We start from the raw sequence: 12,370 nt of genomic DNA on the forward strand, positions 1-12,370 counted from the left end.
ACAAGCCCTTGCACATCTCTGTAAAGTGCAAGGAATATCACATCGCAAAAGTCTTGGTGGATAATGGATCTTCCTTGAATGTGATGCCTAAAAGAACTCTCGATCAAGTGGCAATCAAGGGAGTCCAAATGTGCCCGAGCAACATGATCGTTCGAGCCTTCGACGGTTCTAAAAGAGGAGTGGTTGGAGAGATCAATCTTCCAATCCAAATTGGACCCACTATCTTTAATGTCGAATTCCAAGTGATGGACATTACTCCGGCATACAGCTGTCTCCTTGGCCGACCTTGGATTCATGATGCAAAAGCTGTACCCTCTACGCTCCACCAGAAAGTCAAGTTCATAGTGGGTGACAAACTGGTGACTGTACAAGCTGAAGATGACATACTCATCAGCAAACCAGCTGCTATACCTTACATGGATGCAGCAGAGGAAGCTTTAGAAACCGCCTTCCAAGCATTGGAAATTGCCAATGTTGAAACATTTCCCCGAGAAACGAAGAAGGTAGCCTACATGCTCACGAAGCACGGATACTTGCCTGGACAAGGACTTGGCAAGGATTCCCAAGGAATTCCCGAGCTACCCATCATCAAGGATAATCCGGGGAAACAAGGGTTAGGATACAACCCTGTTAAAGATCAAAGAACGAAGAGGAATCAAGATCCTTCTCGACGTTCTTTAAGCCAGATCTTTAGAAAGGCCGGTTCACAAGCATCAAGGCCGGTCGTCGTCATCAAGTACTCTTCTCCTTCCGATAGGGATGTATAGACCTGATGACTATTAAAGATTACTCCTCGGGGACAGCCCGACCCCCGAGCCTCGATAGGGCACATGTTTCCGCTACGATTATAATAAAATCATTCTTCATCATTTCTTATTGCTTCTTTTCTTGCTCGCAATAAAATTCTAGACCACATTATTTTAACCCTGTTTGAATAAGCATAAATGAGGTTAAAATCGTCTTAATAATCAATAAACACGCATCATTTTTATGTGGAAATGTGCATGATAGCTTAGAGCACCTTTTCTTGGCCTCAATAAGTGCCATCATGGATAAAGAAATCCTAAAGATAATAAGCTCGGCAGGAAACCCAAAAAGGGGACTGCGCAAAAATAAGAGCAAAAGACCCGCTAGGAATCCCATAAAAGGGTGACCTAGGCAAAAGTTAGGGTTACAAAATGAAGACAAAAACCCGCTAGGAATCCCACGAAAAGGGTGACCTAGGCAAAAATTAGGGTTACAAAGACAAAAGCCCGCTAAGACATCACAAAGGGGTGTTTTAGGCAAAAGTTAGGGCCGTCAAAAAAAGAAAAAAACAAAATAAATCCATGATGGTACCATCAATTGAATTTAACAAGGGGCTCAAGAAATGCTATCCAAGTTGTCAAAGCACAATCATTAATAACAAAGATGTGCTTAACCTCATAAGTGTTTAATCGAACAAGCCTAAACACAATAAGCCTACCATGGCCAGCCATTCTTACAAAAACCATTTTTCAAAAATAAAATAATCCCCTCTAAAACACAAACTTTTGAAAATATATCCTTTCCTTCTTTTCTCTCTTGTCCCAACGATTTTTGAATAATCTAGTGGAAACATGGAGATATAGTGGTCAATAGGAGGGTTGACACATCTTCTAAAAAAGGGAAGAATCATTTGGTTGATGACACCAAAATCAAATACGCATCATTCCTTGGTAACAGAAATCGGCAGCGCACAGTGACGAGAGGTTGTCGAAGCCTCTATCAAACACAAATGTAAAATGAGTTTAAACTTGTAGCACAGTAGTGCCCCAAAGTCGTCTCTCGAGGATGAAAGGAAATTATTTTTATTATATTAGCAGTATTAACAAAATTTTGGAAAAAAAGGGGGGGGGTTTGGAGTTTGATATAATTTTTAGAACAAGAAGTTGAATAATAAACTTAGATGATAAAAACTTCAACTTGTGGATTTTCGTTCTTTGGATTTATCCTTGGTTCAAAATCTCAATCTCAACTAATAATTAAATTCTTGCATTTAAGTTCAATTAGTTAAGCACCAACAAAACTTAAATAGATTCTTTCCAAAGTTCAAGCGAACATTATTTGAGTCCATTAGGTTAGGATCAAGCGTCCAATTTTAATCCCTATTTGGTCTCTAAGTCCAAGAATCCAACAAGCCATCCATTGGAGAACTTAATTAATCAATTCTTGCTTGTCCCAAAGTTAACCAATCAAGCGTCAATTAATTTAGGAGATTCTTCAAATGTTTAAGCAAACATGATTCGAGTTAACAAGGTTAGAATTATTCATTCACATTTAATCCCTAGTTAAACTCTAAGTCCTTGAATCGGCAAACAATTAATGAGTCAATCAATTAAGTCCATGAATATTCCTTTGTCTTTCTCAAAATTAATGTAAACAAGCGTCACATAATTCTTGGTCTTGCATTCCTTCTTAAGTCCAATGTAAGTAAGCATCACATAGGTCTTAGTTCAAGGAGTTAATGAGAACGTCTTATGTAATGAATTTAAGTGATCAATTCAAATTCAATTATATAAGCATAAACAAGATAGAAAGATAAAGATAAATTCAATTATTAAGAGTTGAGGATACACAAAATTTTCTTCAAACCTCAAAATCCATTAGAACTTATTACCACAAGCTGAATTAGAAACTTAGCTATCCATAAAATTAAAAGACATTATAACATTAAGTAACAAGAAAGACTAAGAAGAAATTGAGAAGAAGAAGAAGAAAGGGAGGTAGAAGAACACCCAAGAGTAACTTATTTGAAGGTGTTTGGGACATCTTGCAATGGAGAAATGAAGGCCTATTTATAGCCTTCATACAACACATAAAAACTGTAAAATAATGGGAAAAAGTGTAGACAAAACGAAATGGGATGAGTTGTGTAGGTGGTGGGATGATTTGGTGTTGTTGGTGGGATGAGTTGGATTCCATATTCTTTTCCGCACCGATTATTGATCACCGAATTTGGCCTTCTAGATGATCGAAGTTGCCAACGGCGCCTTCTGCAAAGTTTTAGGTCTTTGTCTCAGCTTTCCAGGGCCACCAAGTTTGCTCCATTTGGATCACCACAGCCCAAGTTATGGCCTGAAAAACGAGACATGTTCATCAGCCCAAAAACAGCAAAATTTAGAATAATAATTCCCAACTATCCAATTAGGCCCAACAACACACATATCTATCTAAATCCTATAATTAGCCATGGATGGAATGTAAAATAGCTAAATTAAAGGAAAAGATACATATCAAATCATGATTTATCAAATACCCCCACACTTAGCTTTTTGCACTCCTGGGCAAAATCATGAAAGCAAAGTAGAGAACAATTCCAAAGATAGAAAGAAATATAGACATCAATACACACAAGAAAACAAACAGATTTACGCAATCCTCAATGAATCCTGGGAAAAGAAAAGGAGTAGACAATATCCAACACAAAAAGAGTCAGAGAAACTAGACACTTATGGAAATTATCCAAGCATTTCAAGGCATGGCAAGATAATTAATCAGCTCAAGAGGTGAATCAAAAGCAATAGAACCTCACAAGATGCACTATATTACTGTATCTCTCAAATGTCCAGGCAACTGTATACTCTCAAAGCACTCATGAAAAACAAGCAACAGATAGATTTGGCAAGCCTCTAAAATCAATGCCCAATAAACATGCACAAAAGGATCATAAGGTCTTTTCAGGGTTGTAATAAGGACAAGGTGGGATAAAATTTAGGATAAGTAGCTATAAACCAGAGGAACTATAGGAGCAATGGGGAATAAGTATGAAATAAGCATAAGAGCAAACCCAAAAATTGCTAATACACCTCCAACACCAATTATTTTCCTTTTCCTCAAACAATTTTTTTTTTTTGTTTTGTTTTGTTTTGTTTTGTTTTTTTTTTTTTTTTTTTTCACACATCATGAAACACTAAGACATATACAACAGGAAGAATTAACTAGCCAAAATTTAATAACCAATGATACATCCCTTACTTATTCAAGAATTTATTCCCAAAACTATTCCAAAGCTCCAAAATTCCCTAAGGTTAAGGTGATCTTGGTTTTTCACTTAAGGCTTGTAATGAGCTTCAAACAAAGAAGGGTAAATAGGCTTAGCAGGGGTTATCAAAGGAGTTAATTCAAGGTAGGCTTATTTGGCTAGAGGCTTATAGGAACAAAAATGCCTTAATCATATCCATACATGCATGTGAATCAAGAAGTATCAAATAGAGTCAAGACAAGGCAACTGTGCAAGTAATCAAGAGGCATATCACACAAGAAAGAATAGAGAATGGCTTAATTCCTCACACAGGGTATATCTGTCACCTTCAATTCAACCTCTCAAACCTCATAATCAACTTTACAAGCATAGAAAGACAGGGATTTCAATCCATGTAACATCAAGTAACTCATATCTTAGAGTGAAGCAAGTGCCTAAAAACTATCAAAACCCAGAAATCAAAGAGAAACATGCAAAACTTTACATAACAACCAAACATAAAACCCAAAATAACAAAAACATATAACGAATAATCCCCCCCACACTTAAATCTCACATTGTCCTCAATGTTATGCAATGTAAATTATGACAAGTGAAATAAAAGGAGAGGATAAAGAAACTCCCTCATTTATGGAGGTTGGAATGGATCATGCAAGCTGAGTTCCTCAACAGTTTGCTCTTGGTATCCTTCACTTGTATGAAAAAATTTTAGTCTGTGGCCATTGACCTTAAATTTATTTTGTGATATTTCACTCTTGATCTCTACTGCTCCATGAGGGAACACATCAGTAACTACAAAAGGTCCTATCCATCTGGAATGAAGCTTTCCGGGCATCAGCTTGAGGCGAGAATTGTAAAGAAGAACTTTTTGTCCAACAGAGAATTCCTTTCTTGATATCATTTTGTCATGGATAATTTTGGTCTTCTCTTTGTACATTTTTGAGTTCTCATAAGCCTCTAAGCGAATCTCTTCAAGTTCTTGTAATTGCAACTTTCTTTCCATGCCAGCTTTGTCATAAGCTAAGTTGCATTGTTTTACTGCCCAATATGACTTATGCTCAATTTCCACTGGAAGGTGACATGCTTTACCAAAGACCAATCGAAAAGGTGACATCCCAATTGGTGTTTTGTATGCAGTTCTATAAGCCCACAGAGCATCTTCAAGTCTCTTGCTCCAATCCTTTCTGTTTGGTTGGACTGTTTTCTCCAAAATTTGTTTTATCTCTCGATTTGACACCTCAGCTTGTCCATTTGATTGAGGATGATACGGTGTAGCAGTTTTATGTACAACACCATATTTTCTCAAGAGGCTTTCCAAATTGCGGTTGCAAAAATGCGTCCCTTGATCACTGATGATGGCTCTTGGAATGCCAAATCTGCAGAAAATGTTAGACCTAACAAAATCCACAACAACTTTTGAATCATCAGTTCGAGTGGCTTTAGCTTCCACCCACTTGGATACATAATCAACAGCAAGTAAAATGTAAACAAAACCAAAGGATGTGGGAAATGGACCCATGAAGTCTATACCCCAAACATAAAAAATTTCACAAAATAACATAGGTTGTTGGGGCATCTCATTCCTTCGAGTTATATTACCAGTCCTTTGACATTGTTCACAAGTTTTACAAAATTGATATGCATCATGGAAAATAGTAGGCCAATAAAATCCTGATTCCAAAAGTTTCCTAGCTGTTCGTTGGGGACCAAAATGACCACCACATGCATGATTATGACAAAAGCTAAGAATAGAGTGAATTTCATGATCAGGTATGCATCTCCTAATTATTTGGTCACTACCATATTTCCAAAGATAAGGATCATCCCATACAAAATATTTTGCATCACTCTTTAATTTAGCAATGTAAGATTTAGATGCTTTTTTAGGCAGAACATTAGCAACAAGAAAGTTTACCAAATCGGAGAACCATGGAATGATTGTCTGAACTTTCAACAATTGCTCATCAGGAAAAGTATCATGTATGGGTATCGGATCAAGTGGTTGTTCAATTCTGCTCAAGTGATCAGCAACCAAGTTTTCAGCTCCACTTTTATCCCTTATTTCCAAATCAAATTCTTGGAGTAAAAGCATCCACCGTAGTAACCTAGGTTTTGAATCTGGTTTTTTTAGTAGGAACTTCAAAGCAGCATGATCAGAGAACACTATCACCTTGGAACCTAGCAAATAAGATCGAAATTTGTCTAATTCAAAAACAATAGCCAAAAGTTCCTTTTCTGTGGTAGTGTAATTGGCTTGTGCAGCATCCAAAGTTCTAGAAGCATAATATATGACATGAGGTGCCTTGCCCATTCTTTGGGCCAAAACTGCTCCCAGAGCATAGTTGGATGCATCACACATCAGTTCAAAAGGGAGTGTCCAGTATGGTGGTTGTATTATAGGCGTGCTTGTCAAATCTTTCTTCAGTGTATGGAATGCCTCCTTGCACTTTTGGTCAAAATTGAATTCAACATCCTTTTGTAGCAAGCGAGACAGTGGCAATGCTATCTTGCTGAAGTCTTTGATAAAGCGCCTATAAAATCCTGCATGACCAAGAAAGGAACGCGCTTCCCGCACGCATGCGGGGTAAGATAAACTAGAAATAACTTCTACTTTAGCAGGATCTACCTCAATACCTCTTTCAGAAATGACATGACCTAGAACTATGCCTTGTTTTACCATGAAATGACATTTTTCAAAATTCAAGACAAGATTAGAGTCAATGCATTTGTGTAGCACCTTGGATAAATTATCTAGACATGTTTTAAAACAAGACCCATAGACAGTGAAATCATCCATAAAAACTTCCATACAATCTTCTAGAAATTCAGAGAAAATACTTACCATACATCTCTGAAAAGTACCAGGAGCATTGCATAGGCCGAATGGCATCCTTCTGTATGCAAAAGTTCCAAAAGGACAAGTGAATGTGGTCTTATGTTGGTCTTCAGGTGCTATGTGGATTTGGAAGTATCCTGAGTATCCATCCAAGAAGCAGTAATGGGATTTCCCAACCAATCGTTCAAGCATTTGATCAATGAATGGCAACGGAAAGTGATCTTTTCTTGTGGCTTGGTTCAATTTTCTATAGTCAATGCAAACTCTCCAACTATTTTGCACTCTCGTTGGAATTAGTTCATTGTCTTTGTTTGCTACTACAGTCACTCCAGATTTTTTTGGAACAACTTGAACAGGACTTACCCATTTGCTATCAGAGATAGGATATATGATACCTGCTTGGAGCAACTTAGATATCTCTTTCTTTACTACTTCCAAAATTTGAGGATTAAGTCTCCTTTGAGGTTGCCTTACTGGTTTAGCATCTTCTTCAAGGAGAATCCGATGCATACAGGTAGAAGGACTGATTCCAGGGAGATCTGCAAGTGTCCACCCTATTGCCTTTTTGTTGTCCTTCAAAACTTGTAACAACATCCTTTCTTGTTCAGCATCTAAGTCTTTTGCAACAATGACCGGAAGTTTAGAACCTTCTTCAAGGTAAGCATACTTCAAATGATCAGGAAGCGGTTTTAGCTCTAATGCTGGTGGTTGCACAATGGAGGGCAACATTCTGTTTGTTGTTATCAATTCTGCAGCTAAAATTTCTGCATATTTTTCTTTTTTATATTCCTCAGCAAAATTGTTAGTGCTTAAAAATTCTTCTATTTCAGTACAAGCAGCACATTCTGATTTATTGTTTATGCATGAATGACAATTTATGGTATCATCAAGATCATGTATGTCAGGAAATTCAATGCATAAATGGTCATGTGCATAACAATCAACCAAGTCATCCAACAAATCAATGTGAAATACAGAGTGTTCTTCCCTAGGGTGTTTCATGGCATCTAGAATGTTGAACTTGACTATATTATCACCAAACTCTAAGGAAAGAGTTCCAGAATGCACATCTATTTTTGTTTTTGCAGTTTTAAGAAAAGGTCTACCTAAAATGATTGGTACCTTAGTTGTAGTTTCACCCTCCATCTCTAGGATATAAAAGTCAGCAGGAAAAATTAGTTCTCCTACTCTAACTAAGACATCTTCAATTAATCCTGAAGGGTAAGTACTACTTCTATTTGCAAGTTGAATCACCACACCAGTTGGAATTAAAGGACCAAGCCCCAAAGATTTAAAGATAGACATAGGCATGACATTGATAGATGCACCTAAGTCTAACATGGCATTTTCAAATATGCAATTACCTATTGTACAAGGGATAGTGAACGTACCTGGATCCTTGCATTTCTGAGGCATTGGTTGAATGATAGCAGAAACATTCTCTCCCAGACTTATTTTTTATTCCCTTTCAGCCTTCTTTTATGGGTGCACATTTCCTTCAAGAATTTGGCATATCTAGGGATTTGTTTGATTGCATCTAGCAGAGGAATGTTTACTTCTACCTTTCTGAAAGTCTCAAGCAATTCTTTATCTTTTTCAGCTTCAGCTTTCCTAGTTTGTAAAACTCTTTGTGGAAAGGGTAGTGGAATGCTTGGCTCTTCATCCTTTGACTGGAAAGATTGCTTCTCCTTGTTTTCAGATTTCTCAGATGCAGTGGCAGGTTTCACATCATTTTTAACTTCCACAGTCTTTCCAGATCTAAGTGTGATGGCACTAACATTTCCTGTAGGATTAGGAATAGTTTGAGAAGGCAACTTACTTGATCCTTGTGCTTGAAGTTGGCTTATGGAAGATGCCATTTGTCCTACTTGCTTTTCCAAGTTTTGAATGCTAGCATCAGTTCTTTGTTGGAATTGCAAGTTTTGCATAGCCATTTGTTTGACAAGGTCCTCCAAGGAAGGGTTATTTTGTTGTTGTTGTGGTTGTTGCATTGACTGCCTTGGAGCTTGTTGGAAAGGTTGCCTATTTGGAAATGGTTGTTGTTGTGATGTGTTGTTGTTGCTCCATCTGAAACCAGGATGATCATTGTATCTGGGATTGAAGTTATTTCTGGCTTGGTCATTTCTTGGTTGTGAGGAATTTGGGAAGTTATTTACAGCAGCTACTTCTTCAGGATTATCTTCTTGTAGCTGAGGGCATGCATCAGTTGGATGAGAGGGACAAGCACAAATGCCACAGAGTTTAGCAGGCGCTTGTTTCATCATGGCCAATCCTCACACCAAAGAGGTCAATTCATCTAATCTATTCTCTAGTCTTTGATGTTCAGTACTAGATAATTGTACCTCATTTACTGACCTTGAACTAGTTCCTCTTGTTGCACCAAATTGTTGTGTGTTGGCTGCCATATTTGCAATCAAGTCTTTGGCAGCAGCAGGAGTTTTATCCATTAGAGCACCACCACTAGCAGCATCGATCATGCTTCTATCCATTGGTAGGAGACCTTCATAAAAGTATTGAATTAGAAGTTGCTCACTGATTTGATGTTGTGGACAACTTGCACATAGCCTCTTGAATCTCTCCCAATAGTCATGTAGTGTTTCATCATTCATTTGCTTGATGCCACATATGCTCTTTCTTATGGCTGCAGTTCTAGAAGCAGGAAAGTATTTTTCTAGAAACAGTCTCTTCATTTCATCCCATGTGACTCTTTTAGGAGGGAGATAATACAACCACTCCTTGGCTGCATCAACTAGTGAAAACTGGAATGCTTTCAACTTTATGCTTTCTTCATTGCTACCAGCGGGTTTCATGGTTGAACATACAACATGAAACTCTTTCAAGTGCTTGTGGGGATCTTCACCTGAAAGTCCATGAAATTTGGGTAACAAATGAACTAAACTTGATTTTAGTTCACAGTCATCCTCATCAGCAGAAAATTGAATGCATAAAGGTGGATTTGAAACATCAGGTGCAGCCAATTGTTTTAGTGTCCTATTATCAGCCATGTTATTGTTTTGATTATTAGAAGTATTTCTAAAAAGTCTTCTTCTAGTTATCCTTAGTGTTCTTTCAATTTGAGGATCCAAATCAAGTAAAGGACTAGTAGAAGATCTTGTCATACACTATACAAAAATACAAAGAGAAAATGAAAATAAAATAAAATGAAAGATATCTAATATAACAAAATGACACCTTTAATCCCCGGCAACGGCGCCAATTTGACGAGAGGTTGTCGAAGCCTCTATCAAACACAAATGTAAAATGAGTTTAAACTTGTAGCACAGTAGTGCCCCAAAGTCGTCTCTCGAGGATCAAAGGAAATTCTTTTTATTATATTAGCAGTATTAACAAAATTTTGGAAAAAAAGGGGGGGGGGGGGGTTTGGAGTTTGATATAATTTTTAGAACAAGAAGTTGAATAATAAACTTAGATGATAAAAACTTCAACTTGTGGATTTTCGTTCTTTGGATTTATCCTTGGTTCAAAATCTCAATCTCAACTAATAATTAAATTCTTGCATTTAAGTTCAATTAGTTAAGCACCAACAAAACTTAAATAGATTCTTTCCAAAGTTCAAGCGAACATTATTTGAGTCCATTAGGTTAGGATCAAGCGTCCAATTTTAATCCCTATTTGGTCTCTAAGTCCAAGAATCCAACAAGCCATCCATTGGAGAACTTAATTAATCAATTCTTGCTTGTCCCAAAGTTAACCAATCAAGCGTCAATTAATTTAGGAGATTCTTCAAATGTTTAAGCAAACATGATTCGAGTAAACAAGGTTAGAATTATTCATTCACATTTAATCCCTAGTTAAACTCTAAGTCCTTGAATCGACAAACAATTAATGAGTCAATCAATTAAGTCCATGAATATTCCTTTGTCTTTCTCAAAATTAATGTAAACAAGCGTCACATAATTCTTGGTCTTGCATTCCTTCTTAAGTCCAATGTAAGTAAGCATCACATAGGTCTTAGTTCAAGGAGTTAATGAGAACGTCTTATGTAATGAATTTAAGTGATCAATTCAAATTCAATTATATAAGCATAAACAAGATAGAAAGATAAAGATAAATTCAATTATTAAGAGTTGAGGATACACAAAATTTTCTTCAAACCTCAAAATCCATTAGAACTTATTACCACAAGCTGAATTAGAAACTTAGCTATCCATAAAATTAAAAGACATTATAACATTAAGTAACAAGAAAGACTAAGAAGAAATTGAGAAGAAGAAGAAGAAAGGGAGGTAGAAGAACACCCAAGAGTAACTTATTTGAAGGTGTTTGGGACATCTTGCAATGGAGAAATGAAGGCCTATTTATAGCCTTCATACAACACATAAAAACTGTAAAATAATGGGAAAAAGTGTAGACAAAACGAAATGGGATGAGTTGTGTAGGTGGTGGGATGATTTGGTGTTGTTGGTGGGATGAGTTGGATTCCATATTCTTTTCCGCACCGATTATTGATCACCGCATTTGGCCTTCTAGATGATCGAAGTTGCCAACGGCGCCTTCTGCAAAGTTTTAGGTCTTTGTCTCAGCTTTCCAGGGCCACCAAGTTTGCTCCATTTGGATCACCACAGCCCAAGTTATGGCCTGAAAACCGAGACATGTTCATCAGCCCAAAAACAGCAAAATTTAGAATAATAATTCCCAACTATCCAATTAGGCCCAACAACACACATATCTATCTAAATCCTATAATTAGCCATGGATGGAATGTAAAATAGCTAAATTAAAGGAAAAGATACATATCAAATCATGATTTATCACACAGCCCGTCTAGAGGAATGACAAAAATCCAAACAGAAAAAACGCATCGGTTAATTCTTTTGAAAAAAGAATCAAATAGAATTAGGTGCATCATATACTGCATACATGCATACAGATGATAGGTGTACTGGAAGATCACTTATTCTCTGTTTATTGAAAAAACAAAAAAATATAAACTTCAGAAAAAACAATGCGCCCGTACCATGTTCAGTACACCCGTACTAAAATTGGGGTTATGAACAAATTTCCAACTCAATACGGGCGTACTGAAATGGATGCGGCCGTATTGGCCATAAAGAAATTTTCAAAGACCTCGTCATGAGGCAATTGCATAAAATAGAAAATAGAAAAAATTGATTGTGTATGGCAGCGGTCAACAGAAAAAGCCGCAAATCAACAGAAAAGCCAAAAAATGACAAAAAAGGCAAAAAATACAGAAAAAGCCAAAAAATGACAAAAAGGCAAGGATATAGAAAATCCAACAAAAAGATTGCACAGAATAACCAAGCCTGGAGAGGCTTGCCGAAACAATACTCATCAGTTTGTACAGAATAACTGAGCCTGGAGAGGCTTGCCGAAACAATACTCCTCAGAAAATAGAATAATTGAGCCTGGAGAGGCTCGCAGAAATAATACTCCCCAGAGGGAACCTCAACTCATGCTCTTGGATTCAAAATCCCCAGCAAGAGCTATCAAGCAAGATCGTCAAAATCTCCAATGGAAGTATGATCATCCAAGCAGTATATTCAAGTCAA

General features: G+C 37.0%; 1 protein-coding gene across 1 annotated transcript; it reads right to left on the reverse strand.

Moving 5' to 3' along the window:
• Nucleotides 1–2,552: 2,552 nt before the first annotated feature.
• LOC109806970 (uncharacterized) lies at nt 2,553–11,879 on the reverse strand. Its single transcript, XM_020369501.3, is given in 2 exon segments — nt 2,553–8,299; nt 8,302–11,879. Coding segments are annotated over 2 exon segments (4,470 nt in total). The 5' UTR covers nt 9,104–11,879; the 3' UTR covers nt 2,553–4,631.
• Between the last annotated feature and the right edge of the window lie 491 nt (nt 11,880–12,370).

The sequence above is a fragment of the Cajanus cajan genome, chromosome 11, assembly GCF_000230855.2.
Source record: "Cajanus cajan strain Asha chromosome 11, NIPB_CcT2T_4, whole genome shotgun sequence".
Lineage (NCBI taxonomy): Eukaryota > Viridiplantae > Streptophyta > Magnoliopsida > Fabales > Fabaceae > Cajanus > Cajanus cajan.